At 48.7% G+C, this 20,346-nt stretch overlaps 1 protein-coding gene across 2 annotated transcripts in view; it reads right to left on the reverse strand.

The window, feature by feature from the left end:
• Positions 1 to 20,346, reverse strand: part of ADAMTS2 (ADAM metallopeptidase with thrombospondin type 1 motif 2) — a 312,393-nt gene that overhangs the window by 59,268 nt on the left and 232,779 nt on the right. For both annotated transcript variants that reach the window (XM_049874524.1, XM_049874525.1), the window contains 5 exons: positions 16,093 to 16,249; positions 12,229 to 12,334; positions 11,413 to 11,556; positions 10,858 to 10,990; positions 9,527 to 9,640 (listed from right to left, as the gene is read on the reverse strand). In XM_049874524.1, the coding sequence (XP_049730481.1) occupies positions 9,527 to 9,640; positions 10,858 to 10,990; positions 11,413 to 11,556; positions 12,229 to 12,334; positions 16,093 to 16,249 (654 nt within the window). The remainder of the gene's footprint in view (positions 1 to 9,526; positions 9,641 to 10,857; positions 10,991 to 11,412; positions 11,557 to 12,228; positions 12,335 to 16,092; positions 16,250 to 20,346) is intronic.

Here is a 20,346-nt window from a genome sequence, read left to right on the forward strand (position 1 = left end):
TTCCATCCTTTGAGTTTTAGTTTGTTTGTGTCTCTAAGTCTAAGGTGTGTCTCTTGTAGGCAGCATATAGATGGATCGTGTTTCTTTATCCAGTCCGTGACTGTCTCTTTATTGGTGCATTTAGTCCATTTACATTCAGCGTAATTATAGATAAAAGTTTTTAGTGCTGTCATTTTGATGCCTTTTCATGTGTGTTGTTGGCCATTTCATTTTTCCACATACTTTTTTGTGCTGAGACGTTTTTCTTAGTAGATTGTGAGATCCTCATTTTCATAATGTTTAACTTTATGTTAGTTGAGTCATTACGTTTTTCTTGGCTTTTTTCTTGAGTTATGGAATTGATATTCCTTTTTGTGGTTACCTTATTATTTACCCCTATTTTTCTAAGTAAAAACCTAACTTGTATCCTTCTATATCGCCTTGTATCACTCTCCATCTGGCAGTTCAATGCCTCCTATATTTAGTCCCTCTTTTTGATCATTGTGATCGTTTATCTATTGATTTCCATGATTCCCTGTTATGTGTATTATTTTCTTTCTTTCTTTCTTTTTTAGAATTAATCTTAAATTTGTTTGTTTTTGTGCTTTCCCTATTTGAGTTGCATTGATATCAGGACGTTCTGTTTTGTGACCTTGTATTGTGCTGGTACCTGATATTATTGGTCATCAGGCCAAACAATCTCCTTTAGCATTTCTTGCAGTCTTGGTTTAGTTTTTGCAAATTCTCTAAACTTGTGTTTATCTGTAAATATCTTAATTTCGCCTTCATATTTCAGAGAGAGTTTTGCTGGATATATGATCCTTGGTTGGCAGTTTTTCTCCTTCAGTGCTCTGTATACGTCGTCCCATTCCCTTCTTGCCTGCATGGTTTCTGCTGAGTAGTCAGAACTTATTCTTATTGATTCTCCCTTGAAGGAAACCTTTCTTTTCTCCCTGGCTGCTTTTAAAATTTTCTGTTTGTCTTGGTTTTGGCAAGTTTGATGATAATATGTCTTGGTGTTTTTCTTTTTGGATCAATCTTAAATGGGGTTCGATGAGCATCTTGGATAGATATCTTTTTGTCTTTCATGATGTCAGGCAAGTTTTGTGTCAGGAATTCTTCAACTATTTTCTCTGTGTTTTCTGTCCCCCCTCCCTGTTCTGGGACTCCAATCACTCGCAAGTTATCCTTCTCGATAGAGTCCCACATGATTCTTAGGGTTTCTTCATTTTTTTAATTCTTTTATCTGATTTTTTTTTCAGCTATGTTGGTGTTGATTCCCTGGTCCTCCAGAAGTCCCAGTCTACATTCTAATTGCTCGAGTCTGCTCCTCTGACTTCCTATTGCGTTGTCTAATTGTGTAATTTTATTGTTAATCTTTTGGATTTCTACATGCTGTCTCTCTATGGATTCTTGCAACTTATTAATTTTTCCACTATGTTCTTGAATAATCTTTTTGAGTTCTTCAACAGTTTTATCAGTGTGTTCCTTGGCTTTTTCTGCAGTTAGCCTAATTTCATTTGTGATATCTTTAAGCATTCTGTAAATTAGTTTTTTTATATTCTGTATCTGATAATTCCAGGATTGTATCTTCATTTTGGAAAGATTTTGATTCTTTTGTTTGGGGGGTTGGAGAAGCTGTCATGGTCTGTTTCTTTATGTGGTTTGATATGGACTGCTGTCTCCGAGCCATCACTGGGAAACTAGTTTTTCCAGGTAATCAGCTAAAAAAAAAAAGCAGTCAGATCCCTATCTGAATTCTCCCTCTGGCTCAGGGTATTTGGATGTTAATGGAGCCGCCTGGGGAGGGTGGGCGAGGCATCAGAGAGCTAGGAGTGTAGCACCTCAGAATATAGAGCTGATCCCCGCGTTCACCCTCCACCCACGCCCGTCAAAATCCCGGCGGGATGGCTCCCTGGCTGGGACGCTGCTCTCCCTGCTCCAAGACCAGTCACTTCCTCTCGGGGACTTCTCCCTCCGGCGCTCCACTCGCGTGAGCTGGGTGGGCGTCGCCTGCTCGAACAGCTGGGCCCGCCCCCGGGGTCAATTCAGGGGAATATAACTGGTCCCCGCGCTCACGCCCCGCCCGCTCCCGCCAAAATCCCAGTGGGACGGCTCCCCGGCTGGGATGCTGCTCTCCCCGCTCCGAGACCAGTCACTTCCTCCCGGGGACTTCTCCCTCCAGTGCGCTGAGCCGCACGCGCGAACTGGGTGGGTGTCGCCCGCACGAACGTCTGCCCCCCCCCCGGGGTCGCTTTAGGGAAATATAGCTGATCCCCACGCTGGCGCCACGCCTGCTCCCCGCCAAACTCCCGGCGGGACGGCTCCCCGGCTGGGACTCTGCTCTCCCCGCTCCAAGATCAGTCACTGCCTCCCGGGGACTTCTCCCACCGGCTGCGCCACTACGCTGCCCGCAGCAACCGGCTAGGCTCCCTCCCGGGATGAGTTCGGGGGCTAGGGCTGGGCCCCTTGTCTGTGCCGTCTGCCCCTCTGTGCTCTGCCCCAAATCGGGCTCCGACGGTCACCTGCCTGGTATGCTGGCTCCTGGTTCTGAAAACGATCGCTGTCTGCCCGCATTTGTTCGTTCTCCATCTCTAAGTCTGTGTTTGTTGTTCAGAGTTCGTAGATTGTTATGTATGTGATCGATTCACTTGTTTTTCCGAGTCTTTGTTGCAAGAGGGATCTGCGGTAGCGTTCACCTAGTCCGCCATCTTGGCCCCGCCTCGCAATTCACTTTTTGAAGTTAGGGTTATTTCTATTGATTTTTCACTCATTTTTATTAGTTTTGTTCCACATTCCATTCATTTTAATCTAATTTTTCTCTCCTTTCTTTAATAAATATGTCTGAAAATGATAAAGAAGTTACCCTTTATATAAATATCCACATCAGGACCCTGTGATTTCACCCTTGTTTTATTGAAGCATCCCAAAGCAACTTTCAAAAATGCAGTTAAACTGGTATATTGAGGCTTCATCAACATTTTGAATAAACTTTTTGCATCTCGTTCACATTCAGGCTCCTCTTTTGGTCTTTGAAAATTTGACTTAGAAGCCCTTTATTTTTTGTCATACTTATGTTGTGAGGCTCAAACATCTTTTCAACCACCAGATTATCTCGTTACACTTCACCTTCTAAAGAAAAATCCAAGTTGGATCTGTGTTTAAAATACTCTATCTACAAGACAGCCACCTCCACCCCCCCCAAAAAAAACTGTTGTAAATATAGAAGTAGTCACAACCTTATGTATAGATAAGGCACCTTTTTCTCCAATGAGGTGAGGAGACTGGGCTGCCTGTGAAACATATTCTACGATACCCTGAGGGACAACACTGGCTGAGTGGGTGAGTTGGCACAGTGGCAGTAGGAGGATTTCTGAAAGCTATTCCTACACCCGGACGGCTACAATAACTATACATGTTAGAAACTGAGAACCCTGTAAATAAGCCAATTGTTGTTGTTGTTAGGTGCTGTCGAGTCTGTTCCGAATTATAGCAACCCTAGGCACAACAGAACGAAACACTGCCCGGTCCTGAGCCATCCTTACAATTGTTGTCATGCTTGAGCTTATTGTTGTAGCCACTGTGTCTATCCACCTCGTTGAGGGTCTTCTTCTTTTCCGCTGACCCTGTACTCTGCCAAGCATGATGTCCTTCTCCAGGGACTGATCCCTCCTGACAACATGTCCAAAGTATGTAAGACACAGTCTCACCACCCTTGCCTCTAAGGAGCATTCTGGCTGTACTTCTTCTAAGACAGATTTGTTCGTTCTTTTGGTAGTCCATGGTATATTCAATATTCTTTGCCAACACCACAATTCATAAGGCGTCAATTCTTCTTTGGTCTTCCTTATTCATCGTCCAGCTTTCACATGCATATGATGTGATTGAAAATACCATGGCTTGGGTCAGGCACACCTTAGTCTTCAAGGTGACATCTTTGCTCTTCAACACTTGAAAGAGGTCCTTTGCCGCAGATTTACCCAATGCAACGCGTCTTTTGATTTCTTGACTGCTGTTTCCGTGGCTGTTGACTACGGATCCAAGTAAAATGAAATCCTTGACAACTTCAATCTTTTCTCCATTTTTCATGATGTTGCTCACTGGTCCAGTTGTGAGGATTTTTGTTTTATGTTGAGGTACAATCCATACTGAAGGCTGTGGTCTTTGATCTTCATTAGTAAGTGCTTCAAGTCCTCTTCACTTTCAGCAAGCAAGGTTGTATCATCTGCATAACGCAGGTTGTTAACGGCTCTTCCTCCAATCCTGATGCCCCGTTCTTCTTCATATAGTCCAGCTGAGCAAATAATATGAGAAGCTGGACTATATGAAGAAATAAACCAATACATGTACCAAATCTAAACTTCCCCTAGCCAGAGTCTCAACAGCCTCAGGCCACTCTGATGCCAGGAAGAGAGTGTGTCAGAGGGGAAGTGGGAGTTGACAAAATAAAGCACACACAAAAAGAAAGCATATAGGGTTTATTTCGGCAGTTAAGCTGTATGGATACAGGGAGACCTTTCTGTTCAGAAAAACAGGAAGGCTCGTCTCAGGCTAGTTTTAATGAGTTTTTAAGGAGAAAGGGAGGAAATACAGAGTAGAAGATTAAACATTGGCTAACCTTTCACGTGAATGATTGAATCACACTCCCTGCCCTACGTGGGGTCAGCTGATATCAGGCTACCAGGTGGCCTGGCCAGCCCCGCTGCTCATTTGCACAAATCCTCACTTGTTGTCTGGAAGTTTTAAATAATACCCACTGCGTCAAGTTGATTCTGACTTATAGCCACTTAAAGAACAGAGTAGAACTGCCCTATAGGGTTTCCATTGCTGTAGATCTTTATAGAAGCAGACTGCCACATCTTTCTCCCACAGAGCGGCTGGTGGGTTTGAACTACCTACTTTTCAGTTCGCAGCCAAGAGCTTTAATGACTGTACCACCAGGTCTCCTTTTAAATAATAAAGGCACTTGAATTTCTAAGGTTTTAGAGAAGTCTCTCAGGAAAAAAGGGAAAGACCAAATTACTTTGGGTAAAGTTAAATTCTTTGCACAAGGTAAACTTTGAGCAAGTTTTTGGTTAAGACATGTCTTGTCATAAAGGGGGTTTGTGAGATTCATGATTACTATGTCTCTTACATTTCTGTTTATCTGTTCTTTGTTGTATTTCCCATTGCCATCGAGTCAATTATGACTCATAAAAAAAAAAAATTTTTTTTTTTTTTTTTTATGATAGCGACTCTATAAATCATAGCGACTCTATAGGACAGAGTAAAACTACCCATAGGGTTTCCAAGGAGTGGCTTGGGGAGTCAAACTGCTGACCATTTGGTTAGCAGTAGAGCTCTTTACCCACTATGCCACCAGGGCTTGATGGCAACAGGTTTGGGTATATACTGAGGAATCTGTCAACCTGGTCCTCAGTTTTTATCATAAACAGAGTGAACTGATCTTAACTGATCATCATTAAAATTAAACATATAAGTATGTGAAGACATTGCTTGGAAAGCGCCCATGCCAGTGAGGGGCCAATAGCTGGAGTATCACTCGCTTCATGGTAAAACACCTCTGCTCCCTCCTCAAAACCATTTGCTGGCTCCCCACCACTGCAAAGATGAGGACTAAACCCTACATACCCCTCCAGCTTCTTCTCCTACCACCACACCGGGCACTGCAGCACTGACTGTTCCCTTTCCTCCTACTTGTGTACACATCTCTGCTTAGGAAGCTTGTGGCTCCCCTTCCTTCCCAACACTTACCCAGTGTAGAGGACACTGTGGTGGCCACCCAGCACCCTCTCCAGGCCCAAAGAACTCAGCCCCCAGCTACTGAACGTGTTTTGGTTGCTTGTGGTTCACGGCTGAGTCCCTCTCTAGAACTGCCCTCAGCCAAAGAGATGCCTAGCCCAAAGTCATGCCCTTTTCCTGGGGACAACCCATAGCCAATGACTGGTCAGCACTGCACACATACATTGCTTCAACTGGTACAACTCTGAAGAACCAGCCCAGCTCTAGAGCTCCCCTTGGGATGGGTTGAGGCCTGTATTGTGCCTGTATCACTGTTCAACGGCTCACTCTCCCCATGGGTGTTGATCCTAAAAGCATCCCCAGTCAAAACCCTGCACTCAAACCTCTGCCCCAGAGCCTGTCTCCAGGACACTGTGCTCCTGTGTCCATGCTTGACTCACTCTCATGTGCCCCCTCCTGGTCCTCTTCTCCAAGCAAGCCCTTTCTCACCCCACTACCTTTGTACACATCTCTGCTTGGCAACCTTCTCCTCATCCTTCCTAACAAAGCCTCGTCCCCTTTAAGAACCGATGGAAACACTCCCACGTCAGCCTCTGGCAGGAGCCTGAGCCACGGGAGGCACTTCAGAGGTGGCTATTTGCTGGGTTCTCCTTCCCCAAGCTCTGGCGAGGGTGTCAAGGGCTCCACCCCCAGGCTGGGTTCCTGCCGAGGTTCACAGCCAGCAATCCCATCAGGAGCTATCTGGGGCCAGGCAGGCTTGGTTCCAGCCCATCCAGTAGTTACCCTGGCCACCTCATTTCTGGGTCATGTTACCTCATCTCTCACACAGAAGTTCCTCTCACTCGACCATGGAGGGGTGAGGGCACAGAAAAGCTAGTTGGTGCCCCCACAGCAGGTGGTGCAAAGGGGGCTGAGAGGCAAGGAGGAGGGCCCAGGTAAGGGAGGGAGCCAGTGGTCCTGGTACCTCCGAAGGCTGTGACTGGGGCACAGCCTCTGAGTCACTGGTGTCTGTGGGAACTGGGAGCCTGGAGGCCACAGGAGGCCACAAACTGAGAATCACTGATCTAGATCAGGTTTCCACCTATGCTCCTCATGACCCAGAGGAGGATGATCTGAGTCCTAACTCTGCCCCCTCGATCAGCACAACTCTGTTTTTTAATACATTAAATGACAATTTTATTTACTGGACTAAATGAGCAATGGGTCCTACCCTGGCCAAGTCAGCGGTTTCTGTGGGGAGAGGCGTTTTGGCCACAACTACCCGCCTTCCTCATGATGCCTCCCTAACCCATGGAAGAAGGAAGCCAGTCAGTGAGGGTGCAGCCATTCTTTAGCCCATATTCTCCCAGTGGCCAGTGTCACTGTGGGTGAAGGCCAGCCAGGCATCAGAAGAGGGGCTCCCACGGAGCTCCTACTCCTTAGGATGGGCTCACCTGCACAGGGCCTGATCCCTACTCTGCCCCCTTCTCACTGGTCTGGGAGGGCTGGGTAGGCATCCGTGCTTAGTAGTTTCATTCTCCTACTCAGTTTTTCCTGAGCTCCCTGCTGGGGCTGTGGCCCAGCCTGGCCTCTGAGCCAAGTGGTGAAGCAAATCACTTCTGGGCCCTGCTCCTTACAGCAAGCTCCTGTGGGGAGGAGGGCTACATGTCAGTTTTGGCTTTACCAGGCTACACCTCGAACTTCTTCCAACAGTTCTCGAGAGCCAACAGCCTTCATCTGAGGGCACAGACGAATCACATGGGGCACTTCTTAAAAATACCAATTCTCAGATTTTCAAATGAACGCTTGTATACGCATGCTCATTGCAGCATTATTCGCTATCATCAAAAGGTGGAAACAAGCCAAGTGTTCATCAACAGAGGAATGGATGAACAAAATTCGATCTATCCATACAATGGAATATTTTTCAGCCATAAAGAGAAATGAACTTCTGACACTTGCTATGGCATGGATGAACCTTGAAAACATTATGCTGAGTAAAAGATGCGAGTGACGAAAGGACAAATGTTGTGTGGCCGCATTTATGTGAAGTGTCCAGGATACGCAAATCTACAGAGACAGAAAGTAGATTAGTGGTTGCCAGGAGCTAGGGAGAAGGTGAATGGGGGATTCCTTTGGGGTGATCAAAATGTTCTGGAACTACATAGTGGTGAGGGTCGCCTAACAACGTGAATGGACTTACTGCCACTGAATTGTATACTTTAAAATGGTGAATTTTATATTAAATGAATATTGCCACAATTAAAAAGGAGACCTGGTGGTGCAATGGTTAAGTACTCCGCTGCTTACCAAAAGTTTGGTGGGTCGAACCCACCCAGTGGCTCTGAGGGAGAAAGACCTGGTGATCTGCTTCTGTAAAACTTACAGCCAAGAAAACCTTAGGGGGGAACACAACAGAGAGTCCTGGGGGGAGCAGGAGAAAAGTGGGCTGCAGAACTCAAATTCTAGTAAAGTGACCAGACTTAATGGTCTGACCGAGACTGGAGGAACCCTGGAAGACATGGCCCCTGGAGTCTCTGTTAGCCCAAAACTAAAACCATGCCCAAAGCTAACTCTTCAGACAAAGATTAGACTGGACTATAAGACATAAAACGTACTTGTGAAGAGAGTGCTTCTTAGCTCAAGAAGACTCATGAGACTACATGGTCTGGAGGCGAGATGAGAAGGCAGAAAGGGACAGGAGCTGGTTGAATGGACACAGGAAATCCGGGTGGAAAGGAGGAGTATGCTGTCACATTGTAGGGAGAGCAACTAGGGTCACATAACAATGTGAGTATAAATTTTTGTATGAGAAACTAACTTGAAGTGTAAACTTTCACTTAAAGAACAATTTAAAAAGATAGAAAACCTTATGGGGCACTTCTACTCTGTCACATGGGATTGCTAAAGTCAAAATCAACTCCAATATAACTTGAAATCAACAGCAACAACCACATTAAAAATAACAAACAAAACAATCCCTGGGCCCAACCTCAAACCCACTGAACCAAAATCTTCAGGATTGGGCCTGGGAATCTGTATCTTTAAGAAGCTCTACTAGGGTCTTTAGGCCCAGATGATTTTGCGGGCCTTTCTCGGCCTCACATCTTGGGGCATAAAATAGAGTCCACCCCCTCATCCCCACTGGTGCTGGTCTGTGTGGCCTCAGTGGAGTTGAGGCCAGTCTGCATATGCCAGGCCCCAGCAAGCGATTGGCCAATGGATGGGCATGTGACTTCATCTGAACCAATGAGAATCAGGCCCAAAATTTTGGCTGGGACTACAGGGAAAGAGAAGACTTTCTTTTTGCAGAGTTGCCAGAGGATGAAAGTGAGCCTGGGTCAGCTGGCAGGTAGCTATCATTTGACCTTAAGGGACGTGTCTGCCCAACAAGAATCAAACACCGAGGCCCTGGTGGATGGAGGGACAAAACCTCGTGCCGCACTCAGGACCCAGTGACCACTCAGACCCCAATGCTGCCTTCAAGTAGCTCTGACTCTGCGAGGTGACTTACAGCCACCCACAGTGTGCAGGGGGTGATGGGAGGCTGTCAGGAACCCAGAACCTGCATGGGGAGTTGGAAAGTCTCTTCTGAGGAGGGAATTCTTGAGTGGGTAGGCTTGTACTACTAAGCAGTGAGAAGAGCTCTGAGACAACAGGTTTGCTTCACAAGAAGACAATGCATTGGCAGCACAGGGGTGCAGAAACAATGATCTGTTGACTGTGAGGGAGTTATTCAAAAGGAGGCAAGGGTCTCTCGAGAAGGCTGCCAGCTGGGTGGCTCATGGGGCCTTCCCTCTGCCCTGCCACACCCAGCCCGACTTACCTTGCCAGGTGCACACATGGTCCCATCCAGAGGGGGGCCCTTCTTGGTCTTGCAAAAGTAGGGGTTGTCAGGGTGGCTGCACCACAGCTGCTTGCAGGGGTCGAAGGTCCGGAACTGTAAGACAGCATGCAGCAGTAGCCCACTGATGACCACTGTGGGCTGCCCTGCCTAAGATGCCCCAGCTGGACTGCTGCCGAGCCATACAAAGCTTGGTTGCTGCTGACAGGCCTGTGTGGCCCGTGCGTGGTTCTGGGGCTGAGAGAACAGTGTTCCCACACACTGTCCAAGCCCCTGCCTGGCACAAAGGCTGGGTGGGCATCTCCCCTGCCCCTCAGGGCTGCCGGCTACAAGGGACTGCCACTGCAGGGTTCTTGAGCACCCACCATCCACCTGCCATGGACTGCCCTCCTGATATCCCATGAAGCCTTCTTCTCCCCTCCCGCAAGCCCCGACCCCTGCTCTGACCTCTGTCCCTTGGGCCTCGCAATCACCTCTTTCCTGGCCATTCAGCCCCCTGTCCCTATAGCCCCTCCTCCACAATGTCCCTGAGGGAGCCACTGCCACTCCCCTATTCAAACCTTCCCAGAGCTCCCATCACCAAGAGAATGGAGCCCGCAGTGCTTCTCAGCCAGTAATGCAAGGCATTAGGCCACCTCTGCCAGTGCTCGAGCTCTACCACTTGCTCACTGTGTGGCCGTAGGGAGGTTACCTAATTTCTCTGGGTCTCAGCTTCCTCATCTGTAAAATGGGACTATTTTGCTTACTGGCCTCACACAGGATGGTCTTGATCAGCAAATACAGTCCATTCTTCCATCAGGGTCCTGCTAAATGGCTCTGCCCTCACACTCAGCCCCAGGGAACAACTGTTGCTCCTTTGCATGGATCTTGTCTGTCTCTAGGCCTTTGCAGGTGGGATTCCTCCTTTCTGCAATGTCTTCTCCTCCCCCTTAGCCCCTATGCCTGTTTTTCCTCGAAGAAGCTCTTCTGAACTCTTGAGCCAGCTCAGGGGCCTCTCCTGGGCTCTCACTGTCTCTTGCCACACCTGGTCACAGCCCTTGCTGTCCTGTGCACTCCCTGACAGGACCATGTCTGGACCAGCCAGGTGGGTGCTGGATGTCTCCCGGGTAAGGGGTAGGTGGGTGCAGAGGGAGATGCTGGGGCTTCTGTAGGACTGCTCTGCCCTCCCCTCACTACCCCCTGTCCTTACACTCTCCCCTATGAAATCACTCGATTCCCAGGAGTTGCCCCGCACCAGCCTGCCTGCAAGAAGCCTGCCAGGACACGGGCGAACCCCTCCTCTGCCAGCCCTGCCTGCTGGCTCGCACACTCACCGCCGTGCACATCATGTAGCCCAGACCGAAGTCGAAGCGGCACTGCTCATTCATGGAGTAGTGCAGGCCGGGGAGCTGTGGCAGTGCTGGCCAGTCGTGGGCGAAGGGATCATCCCGCAGGCAGTCATATGAGCTGTAAAGGGGCACGTGGCACCACAAGGCAGCTGAGACCCTCTGGAGCCCTGCCTCTCTGTGCTGCCTCAGTCTCCCTGCTGCTTCTTTTTCCATGTTGTAAGATCCCCAGACCTGCCTGTCGGACCCCTGAGACCCTGGGATCCATGAACGGTGCAGCTTCCCCACCCACTTGGCCCAGGACCCTAGCCATGGGAGCAGGTGTGCGACCTGCCCTGTTCTCACCCCCCCTCCCCACACCTCTGGCTGGTAGACCAACAAGTCTGAGGGTTCAGGCTGGGCCCAGGTACTATGACCTGGGAGTGTGGGTACCCAGGATATCTCCTTCCTAAGCTGAGCCTGGCAGGATCCAGGAAGGGTGGCCCCCAGGCCCACCCCTGCCTGGAGGCTGAGGGAACCCTGGGGAGCTGCACTGGTACTCACTGGAGGTAGCGGCTTAGCTCCTGTTGGCTGCAGCGGGACCAGTGGAAGCGATGGAAGGCAGCCTGCACCAGGGGCGCCATGATGCTGCCTAGCCTCACTTCGTCACCACAGCGGTTGCCCTGCCCGTCGTGCTCCATGCCCAGCCTGTGAGGGAACCCAGACAGCCACAATGGACCCACCCCTGGCCACATTGATCTGCCAATGCCACCCCAGCCCAAAGGTGAGGACTGTTCCCCTGACTGCTGCTGACCAGGTCTGCCCCAAGCCTGATTCCCACCAGCTAGATTCTTACAGCCATGGGGTAGCATTTTAGGGGGTGAAAGGAAGCCCTCGTCCATCCCAGGGGTGAGACAGTGTCCTGTGGGCAGCTCTCTCGGGTATCTTGTTCCCCTAACTGGGTGCTGTTGTATTAGCTCTGCAGCCTGAGTTCCTAGGCACCCTCTCCACACGCTTATCTATGAGATTTCCTGGCAATGCTGGGCAGGGACGGTGCCTGGGGCATGTTCCTGGCTCTCTAACCTTGGACAAGCATCTTCTCAAGTCCCTGTTACTGCTCCAAATAATGGGGTAAGTGCCCTCTCTCCTGGTGGCTTGAATGGAGCTTGTAGTAAGGCCCCTGGCTCCTGCCTGGCCCAGGGGACCTCATCTGTTCCTTCAGCAGAAAATGGACTGAGCGCCTGCTTGACCCTGCAGAGCTGGGAGCACAGGTCATCATGTCCTAAGAGATGTTCCCACAGGGCAGGTCCCTCTCAAGGGCACAGAGGAGAAGTCAGTATGGGGTCTTGGGTGAACAACAAGGAATGCCAGGCCACTTACACATGGCCGGTCTCGTGGGCCACCACAAAGGCAGAGGAGAAGCCATCTTCATGGTTCAGGGTGCAGCTGCGGACCGGGTGGCACATTCCAGTGACAGGCGCATAGCCTGGGAGGAGACAAAAGGCAGCTCCAGCTCCCAGGTCCAGAGCCCTGCTGTGGCAGCCCCAGGCCCGGCCAAAGACCTGGATCAGAGGGCCCTGGCCTAACTCCTGAGTTCTTCTCCACGGGGCCCCAGTACACCCACCATCCTCTGGACAGTTTCCCCTGAGTTTCCCAAGTCTTCTCTGGGATGCTATGAGACCCCAGCCAGACCCACAGGGGGCAGGAGTGAGGGCTGGTACAGAGGTATGAGCAGTGAGCCTCAAAAAACCAAAAAAACTAAACCCACTGCCGTCGAGTTGATTCCGACTCATAGTGACCCTATAGGGCAGAGTAGAACTGCCCCGTAGAGTTTCCAAGGAGTGCCTGGCGGATCTGAACTGCCAACCTCTTGGTTAGCAGCCGTAGCACTTAACCACTACACCACCAGTGTTTCCGTGAGCCTCACAGCCCTGCTAAATCCCAAATAACAGCTGTGAGTAGGCAGCTGGGCACCAGCAGGTATGCAGCTGCCCAGAGGCTGACCCACTAAGAGGTGAGACCAGCTGCAACAGACGCGGCCTGCAGGGGTGTCCGAGGCAGCAGTAGGCCAGCGCCTCCGCATTCCTGGCTGAGAAGACTGTTGTCACGTTCCTGCTGAAGGGTTTCTAGCCTCATCTTGCCTTCCATGCAGGAGATCTGGGTTTGACTCCCGACCGGTGCCTCACAGGCAGCCACCACCCGTCTGTCGGTGGAGGCTTGCCTGTTGCTATGATGCTGCAAAGGTCTCAATGAAGCATCCAGACTAAGATGGACCCAATCATGGGGATGGTACAGGACTAGGCAGAGTTTCATTCTGTTGCGCATGGTGTCACCATGTGTCGGGGGCTTGCTTGATGGCAGCTAACAACAACAGTCTGTTGGGAAGGAGCTGGGCACTGGATGAGGAGCCCATGGGGAAAGGAGAATGGGGAGGGGCAATTGCAGCAATACCAAGCATCTCCCAGCCACATCTATTAATCAAGTGGCTTTTCACAGGTAACAGTGAGGAGCCACCATGGGTTTTTGTCAATCTAGTTACATTGTGTGGCCCAGGGGAGTAGATGGAAATGGAGATGGACAAGGAGGGAGGGAAGGGCTGAGGGAAGAGGGGAAACAACCCGTGGCAGGAGGGTGAGAAGGCCTCCTCGTGGTCTGGGTGTGGTGGGCTGGGGCTGATCACAGGGACAAGAAGCCAGGGAAAGGTGAGGGTGGCTGAAGGTCATACACAGACCAAGTGACCGATTACTCAGTAAGCAAGGTACGCACAGGCTTACTTGTGCTAACTTACTAATCTGTAGTGCACAATTTCACCTGTTTTTCACCACATCAACCAGTGAGGATGGTATGCACATAAGCTGGTGTGTACCATGCTTACTGGTTAATCTGTCCCATACGGACCCCATATAAAACTGAGAAAAACCAGAGGATGGGCCTGAACACGGGTCACCGGTTCTCATCCAAGCAGACTGAAGCAGCTTGGACAAACTAAAGGAGTGCATATGCTATGCGTGCCAAAGAGGGCCTTTGCCTTTACACCTGGAGTCTTCCTTGAGGCCCTGGGTGGTGCGAATGTTTAACATGCTGGCTGCTAAAGGAAACCTGGCAGTTCGAGTCCACCCAGAGGCATCTTGGAAGAAAGGCCAAAAAATCAGCCATCAAAACCCCTATGGAGCACAGTTCTACTCTGACACACATGGGCTTGCCACCAGTTGGAGTCAACGCCACAGCAGTTGGTTACTGTTTTCCTAGACGTCAGCCAAGCAGGGAGCCCCAGCTTACAGACCCCCAACCTGGCCTCACCCCTCTCCGAATCCACTGGGAGATCCCAAGGCAATTGATCCAAAGGGCTGTAGTGGTTGCTAGACTTGTCTGTAAAAGTGTAGTAATCTACTCAGTGTCCTTTACCCTTGGAACAAACAGGAAAATCTGTGTAGATTTTGAGATACAGTGAAACCCGTGAGGGGTGAACCTGTGAGAGTAGAACAGTGGCCCATAGGGTTTTCAACAGCTAATTTTTCTGAAGTAGGTTGCCAGTCCTTTCTTCCAAGGTGCCTCTGGGTGGATTCTAATTGCCAACTTTTCCATTAGCAGCCCAGTGTGGTAATTGTTTACACCACCCAGGGATTCCTCAGCTTTAATAGATAATGCTGTACAGTTTTTCCTAAGTACTTGTTACAATTTACATTAATGTGAGAGCTACAGTCGCCCCACATCCTCATAAAGACTTGGTGTTTTCAGTGTTTTTAATTTTGGCTGTCCCATTAGGTATGCCCTGGTATCACACTGTGGTTTTAGTTTGCCTTTCCCTAATGGCTAGTGAGCGAGCCCTGGTAGTGCAATAGTTAAGCGCTCGGCTGCTAACCAAAAGGTTGGTGGTTCGAACCCATAGGAGAAAAGACCTGGAGATCTGTGCCTGTAAAGATTACAGCCTGGGAAACTCTATGAGGCAGTTCTACTCTGTCCTATACAGTTGTTATGAGTTGGAATCAACTCAACAGCACACACCAACATCAGCAATGACTACTGGCTGAGGCATTGGTGGTTCTGTGGTACAAATCTCACTTGCCAGGCAGGAGACCCAGTTTGGATTCCAGGCCGATGCACCTTATGGGCAGCCACCATTCAGCTACCAGTGGAGGTTTGCCTGTTGCTATGATCCTGACCAGGTTTCAGCAGAGGTTCCAAACTAACATGGACTAGGAAGAAAGTCCTGACAAACTACTTCTGAAAATCAGCAATGAAAACCCTATGAGTCACATTGGTCTGATCTGCAATTGATCGTGGAGGTGGCGCAGGACTAGGCAGTGTTTCGTCCCAGGGTGCATGGGGTCACCAGGAGTCAGGGGCTGACTTGACAGCAGCTAACAACAATGACTACTGAGGTTGAGCACCTTTTCATACATTTATGAATCATTCAGATTTTGTTAAGAGCCTGATAAGGTCCCTTGCCCATTTTTCTACTGGGTTTTTTGTCTTTTATCATTATCATTGTGATTACCGATTTATAGGACTTCTTCATGTATTCCAGATATTTCCTTTATCAGATATGTGCATTATGAAATTTTTTTCCAGTGGCTTAATAGTGCCATTAATTAACAAAAGTTTTTAATGTTAATGTGGTACAATTTATCAGTCTTTTCCATTATGGCTAATACTTCTTGTTTCTTGTTTAAAAAATCTCTTACTCGAAGAACATGGAGGCAATTTCTATATTATCTCCCATAAATTTTATGATTTCACCTATCATATTTAGATCTAAAATCCATTTGGAGATTTGGATATTTCATTGACCCAACACCATTATTAAAAAGACTGTCTCTCTACTCTGAAGTGCCACTTTTGTAGTAAATCAAGTGTCCATATAGTGTAGTTAAAATCTCCAAAAATTTAAAACTTGTCAGTGTTTTCAAATTTGTGTTTTAAAAACTGGGAGAAAAAGATACCCAGAAACCCAGCTGCAGTCTCCTTCTGGCCTTGGGGCTGCTGGCCCCAGCCCCTTCCAATCTTTCCCGTCTGCCTAGGGGGTGTAGTTTCCTGGAGGAAATGGCAGAGGCCCTGGTGGTTTTCTGGAGCCAGGTCACTCACACTTACCTAGACCCTCCCCATGAAGAGCAACTGAAAAGAAGCCAAGGCCCCCCGCCCTGTCACTCCACCCTGGCCTGGACCAAGACTGCCTGAGGGCCCCTCTCAGTCCAATGGCTGCCCTAGCCTCTCCTCCCTGTGCCTTGCAGGGGCGATGCTCACCTTGCATGCCTGACGGCCCAAAGTCCTGTCGGGTGAGGAAGATGGCATGATCGTGGTATTCGTCGTGGCCGGTGTCCGGCTTCTGCTGGAGGTAGGCCCAGCGGCAGACATTCTCCAGGCTCTGAGAGGGGTTTCCAATCTCAATGAGGCTCATGGACTGCAGAGGGGCGGAGAGAGGTGAAAGAGGGGGGCTGTTGGAGGCTGAGCAGGCCACAGTGCTGACAGGCTCCATCCACTGGGGCCTGCTCCAGGCTGCACAACACCACTTGCCCAGTTGCTGTCAGAGCCTGCCTCCCACTTGGCTCCATTCTTGTGGAAGAATGGAAGGAAAAGTTCCTCGGTCACGCATATCTACTTGAGTTTGCTTTCAAAATCAGATGAGACCTGGAAACAAAGCTCTGAGGTCATCTAAGGAATCAAATGCTCCATTTACCCCACCCTACTTTCAGGGTTCCACTCAGGGCTCTATAAAAAAAAAATTTTTTTTTTTTAATTTTTTTTTTTTATCCTATTAGGCACCTACTCTGTGCAGGTCCTGGGACAAGAGATAAATGCAATGCAGACACCACCCATAAAGCTCACAGGTCTGGGAGAGCCTGGGACAGGGGAGATGATAATCCCAAAATGGCGTGTGAGCCCAGAGATGGGAGCAACAACCTATGTGTTTCCGTCGTTTGAAGATATTTACAGAAAATAACACAATGGATGAAAAACTGCAGCAAATATGGCAAAAGAGATATAAAGAACAGGGGCTCATGGGAACCCCAGGGAAAGGCACTGGCTTAAAGATGAAAGATGGTGGCTAGTCTCCAGGGGACGCTAGCCTGTCCCATACCAGTGGGAGAAGAGCTCTGGCCAAGTCTTTAAGGAGGAGTCAAGAGTCCCACCAGGAAAACAGTTTAGCAGTTTCTCCAAAGGTTAAACACTGAACTACCATAAAAAAACCATTGCCATTGAGTCAAGTCCAACTCACTTCGACCCTATAGGACAGAGTAGAACTGCCCCATAGGGTTTCCAAGAAGCGTCTGGTGGATTTGAACTGCCAACCACTACACCACCAGGGCTCCCCAGCAATTCCACTGCTAGGTATGTACCAAAATGAATTCAAACAGAAACACAAATTTGGACACCAACGTTCATTGCAGCACTTCTCACATATAGTTAAAACGTGGAAACAGTCTAAACGTCCATCATCAGATGAATGGATAAACAAAATGTAGTACATACATACTATGGACTACTACTCAGACATAAAGAGAAATGAAATCCTGGTACATGCTACAACAGAGGTGAACCTCGAAGACAGCATGCTGAGTGAAATAAGTCGGTCCCGAGAGAACAAATACTATATGATCCCACTTACATAAAATATCTGGAATAAACAAATCTATAGAGACGAAAGTTTTTCAGTGGTTACCAGGACTGGGAGGAAGGGCAAAACTGAGAGTCACTGCATAGGGGACAGTGAGTTTCTGTTAATAGTGGTGGAATAATTTGGAATCAGATAGTGGTGATGGATGCATGATACGCTGAATGTCATCAAAGCCACTGAATTGTACACGTAAAAACTGTTGAATTAGCAATTTTTTTTGTTATAAATATATATTTTACCACAATAAAACAAACAACAACAATAAAGAAGACTCTCTCCAGAAAGACATACCCCAGTATCAGGACCAGAGGGCAAGAGTAAGGCCATCCGGCAGGGGACAGAGCCAAAGGCAGTGGTCTGGCTCAAAGAGGGTAAGAATTCTCACCTTCCTCAGGGGGTAGGCTTGTGGGAAGTGCCGTAGGGTGTTGCAAATCTAAATGCCAAAAGGGACGAGGCAGGTGATATAAATCAGTGAGTCAGGTTGGTTGTAAAAAGAGTAAGAATCTCTCATTTTCCCAATTTTGAAGAGGCAAGGGTGCAGAGAAATATTTCCTTATTTTGATTAAAAAAAAAAAAAAAGGCGGCAATAAGGAGTAGTGAGGACTGTAGTAAACTGGGGACCTCAGGTACAGGTAAAGAGGGAACTTCCTCTCATCACCAGCCTACTGCAAGATAGAGGATGGGGGATGCCAGGTTGGATTTCTCAGGCCAAGCTTTAAATCTAAATTTTAAAAATAAGTCTACCTAATAGTAAATGCTGGCTCAAATTAAAAAAAAGAAATTATGAGGCCAAATTCATTCCCTGGGTCACCAGACCAAAGGCTAGCCCTCAGGTGGACCGCCCTTCTTCCACTTCTTTCCAGACTGGATCCAACAATGGACAATCACCTCACTCATCCCAGATGCTGGGCTCCTATTGGTTCCTCCCAAGTTCCCGGGCGCTCTCTTGGCAGTCAAAGTGATCTTGTTGCTGCGGCAGGATAATTTATTGAAATACTGTGTTTTTTTCTTGCTTTGTTTTTCCTTCACTGATTCCAAGAAGGCAGGCTGCCATTTGAGTTCTCCAGCCCAAAGGGGGTTTGGGTTGTAGGGTCCAGGTCAGAACTTGTCTAGGATTCCTAGACTTTTGGGTTCTGAGGAGACTCCACTAGGTCCCCCTGAAGGGCTTAGAAGTGCACAGGCAGAGGCAGAAGGGCTTCACAAGAGAGAGGGGAGCCCTGGGAAGGCAAGATCTCAGAACACAGTGACCATGTGCTGGACCCTGAGAGCCAGGGTCCCAGACATGGGACACCCCACGAAGTCAAGGAGGAAGACTCTGTCAATGTTTATGGGCACATCCAGGGACTCAACCGATCACCAGTTACAAGATGTGGGAGTTGCTTGCACTTCCTATTTCTCTGTCAATCTCCAAACATCTTCAAGGTTCTGGTCTCTCTCACATGGGCAGAAAGGAAACAAGAGTCCTTGTTTCTGCTGAGTCTGGAGCATTCGAGAGTGTTTGGAGTTCCCAGGGACCATCTTATTTCCAGGTCACCAGTCTGTTGACCTCACATAGAACCAGTGACAGGTCCAGGGCCTTAAGTGCATTTTAGAAAGAAATCTCCTGGTCCAAGGGGTATGATGGATTACCTTAAATGGCTTTTCGGCCCTGGGTTTGTGGAAAAAACAACTTGGGAGGGAATTTCCTAAGTTGATTGACACTTCCTAGGTAAGCTGTAAACAACTTCATGGTTTGTTACTTTTGACCAGCCTGGCCCAGTAACTGACAAAGCTTGACTTGAACTTGATTGACATTTCTTGGGTAATCAAGGATTACTTGGGCTGAGATCCATCTAAAAGGATTGGCTGGGCTCTGATCTGGCTAGGGAGGGCCTACGTTGAAATTGACAAGAAATAGCTTATATTTAGAGCCTCCTGGTTGACAAGAGCCTGGAGAGGAGTGTGTCCTTTGCTTGGGACATTGGGCCCAGAGCTGAGAACCTCCCTGACGCCGTAAAATGTTGTACGTGGATAAAGAGCTGTAACATGCTTAGAGCTGAGTCAGCACCAGAATCAGCAGAGACCACCAGCAGGCCCAGAGGTGGGAGACACCCTGGCTGAGCTGAGAGCTATAACACTTGGCAGCAAGAGGCCCAGGGGCAGCAGCAAGGGGCCCTAGCCCACAGGTTGCAGCAGTAATCCCAGCCAGGAGCTGTAACACTCGGTGGCAAGAGGCCCAGAGGCAGTAGGCTGAACTGGCCCACAGGATCAGCCAAGGCCCTAAGGGGAGGGGGGGTAGCCTGCACAGCAGGAAGTGCCCACTGGGAAGAAATGATTGACAGCTCAGCCAGGAGCAGAGCTATCCCAAGGCTGCTGGTTGAGAGCTGGACCAGTCAATGATGGGATCAGAGCAGAGAGGAGTGGCAGAGAGAGAGAGTGAAAGCACAATAGCAGTAGCCGTGACACACCCACTGATACCTGAAGAGGTGATGTGAATTTGGCACTTGAACCGTGGCACCACTGCTAACACCTGAGCTGTGGCATGCTCTCCCATTGATGTAAGAGTGAACATTGGTTTTCAGGAAGGGTATATGAGTCTGTGCTGGGAACCTCCTGAACTTTGCCTTTTGCATTTCTTCATTTATCATTCTTCGTTTATATCCTTCTCTGTTACATTAAACCTATTATTGCAGATATGTTTCTGTGGGTTTTGTAGACATTGCGACTAATTATTGAGCTCAGTAGAGAGAGAGTCCCATGGGGGAAGAGGCTGGTGTCAGAAGTAAATGCGGAAGTCGGAAAGTGGAGGTATACTTGACCTCTACCCGATAGGAACCAGCTTGGTGCTGATTTTGATTCTTATAGTCAGTTAGTCCTGAAGTTATAGTACAGGTTATCTTTGT

This window comes from Elephas maximus, chromosome 2, assembly GCF_024166365.1.
Source record: "Elephas maximus indicus isolate mEleMax1 chromosome 2, mEleMax1 primary haplotype, whole genome shotgun sequence".
Taxonomy (NCBI): domain Eukaryota; kingdom Metazoa; phylum Chordata; class Mammalia; order Proboscidea; family Elephantidae; genus Elephas; species Elephas maximus.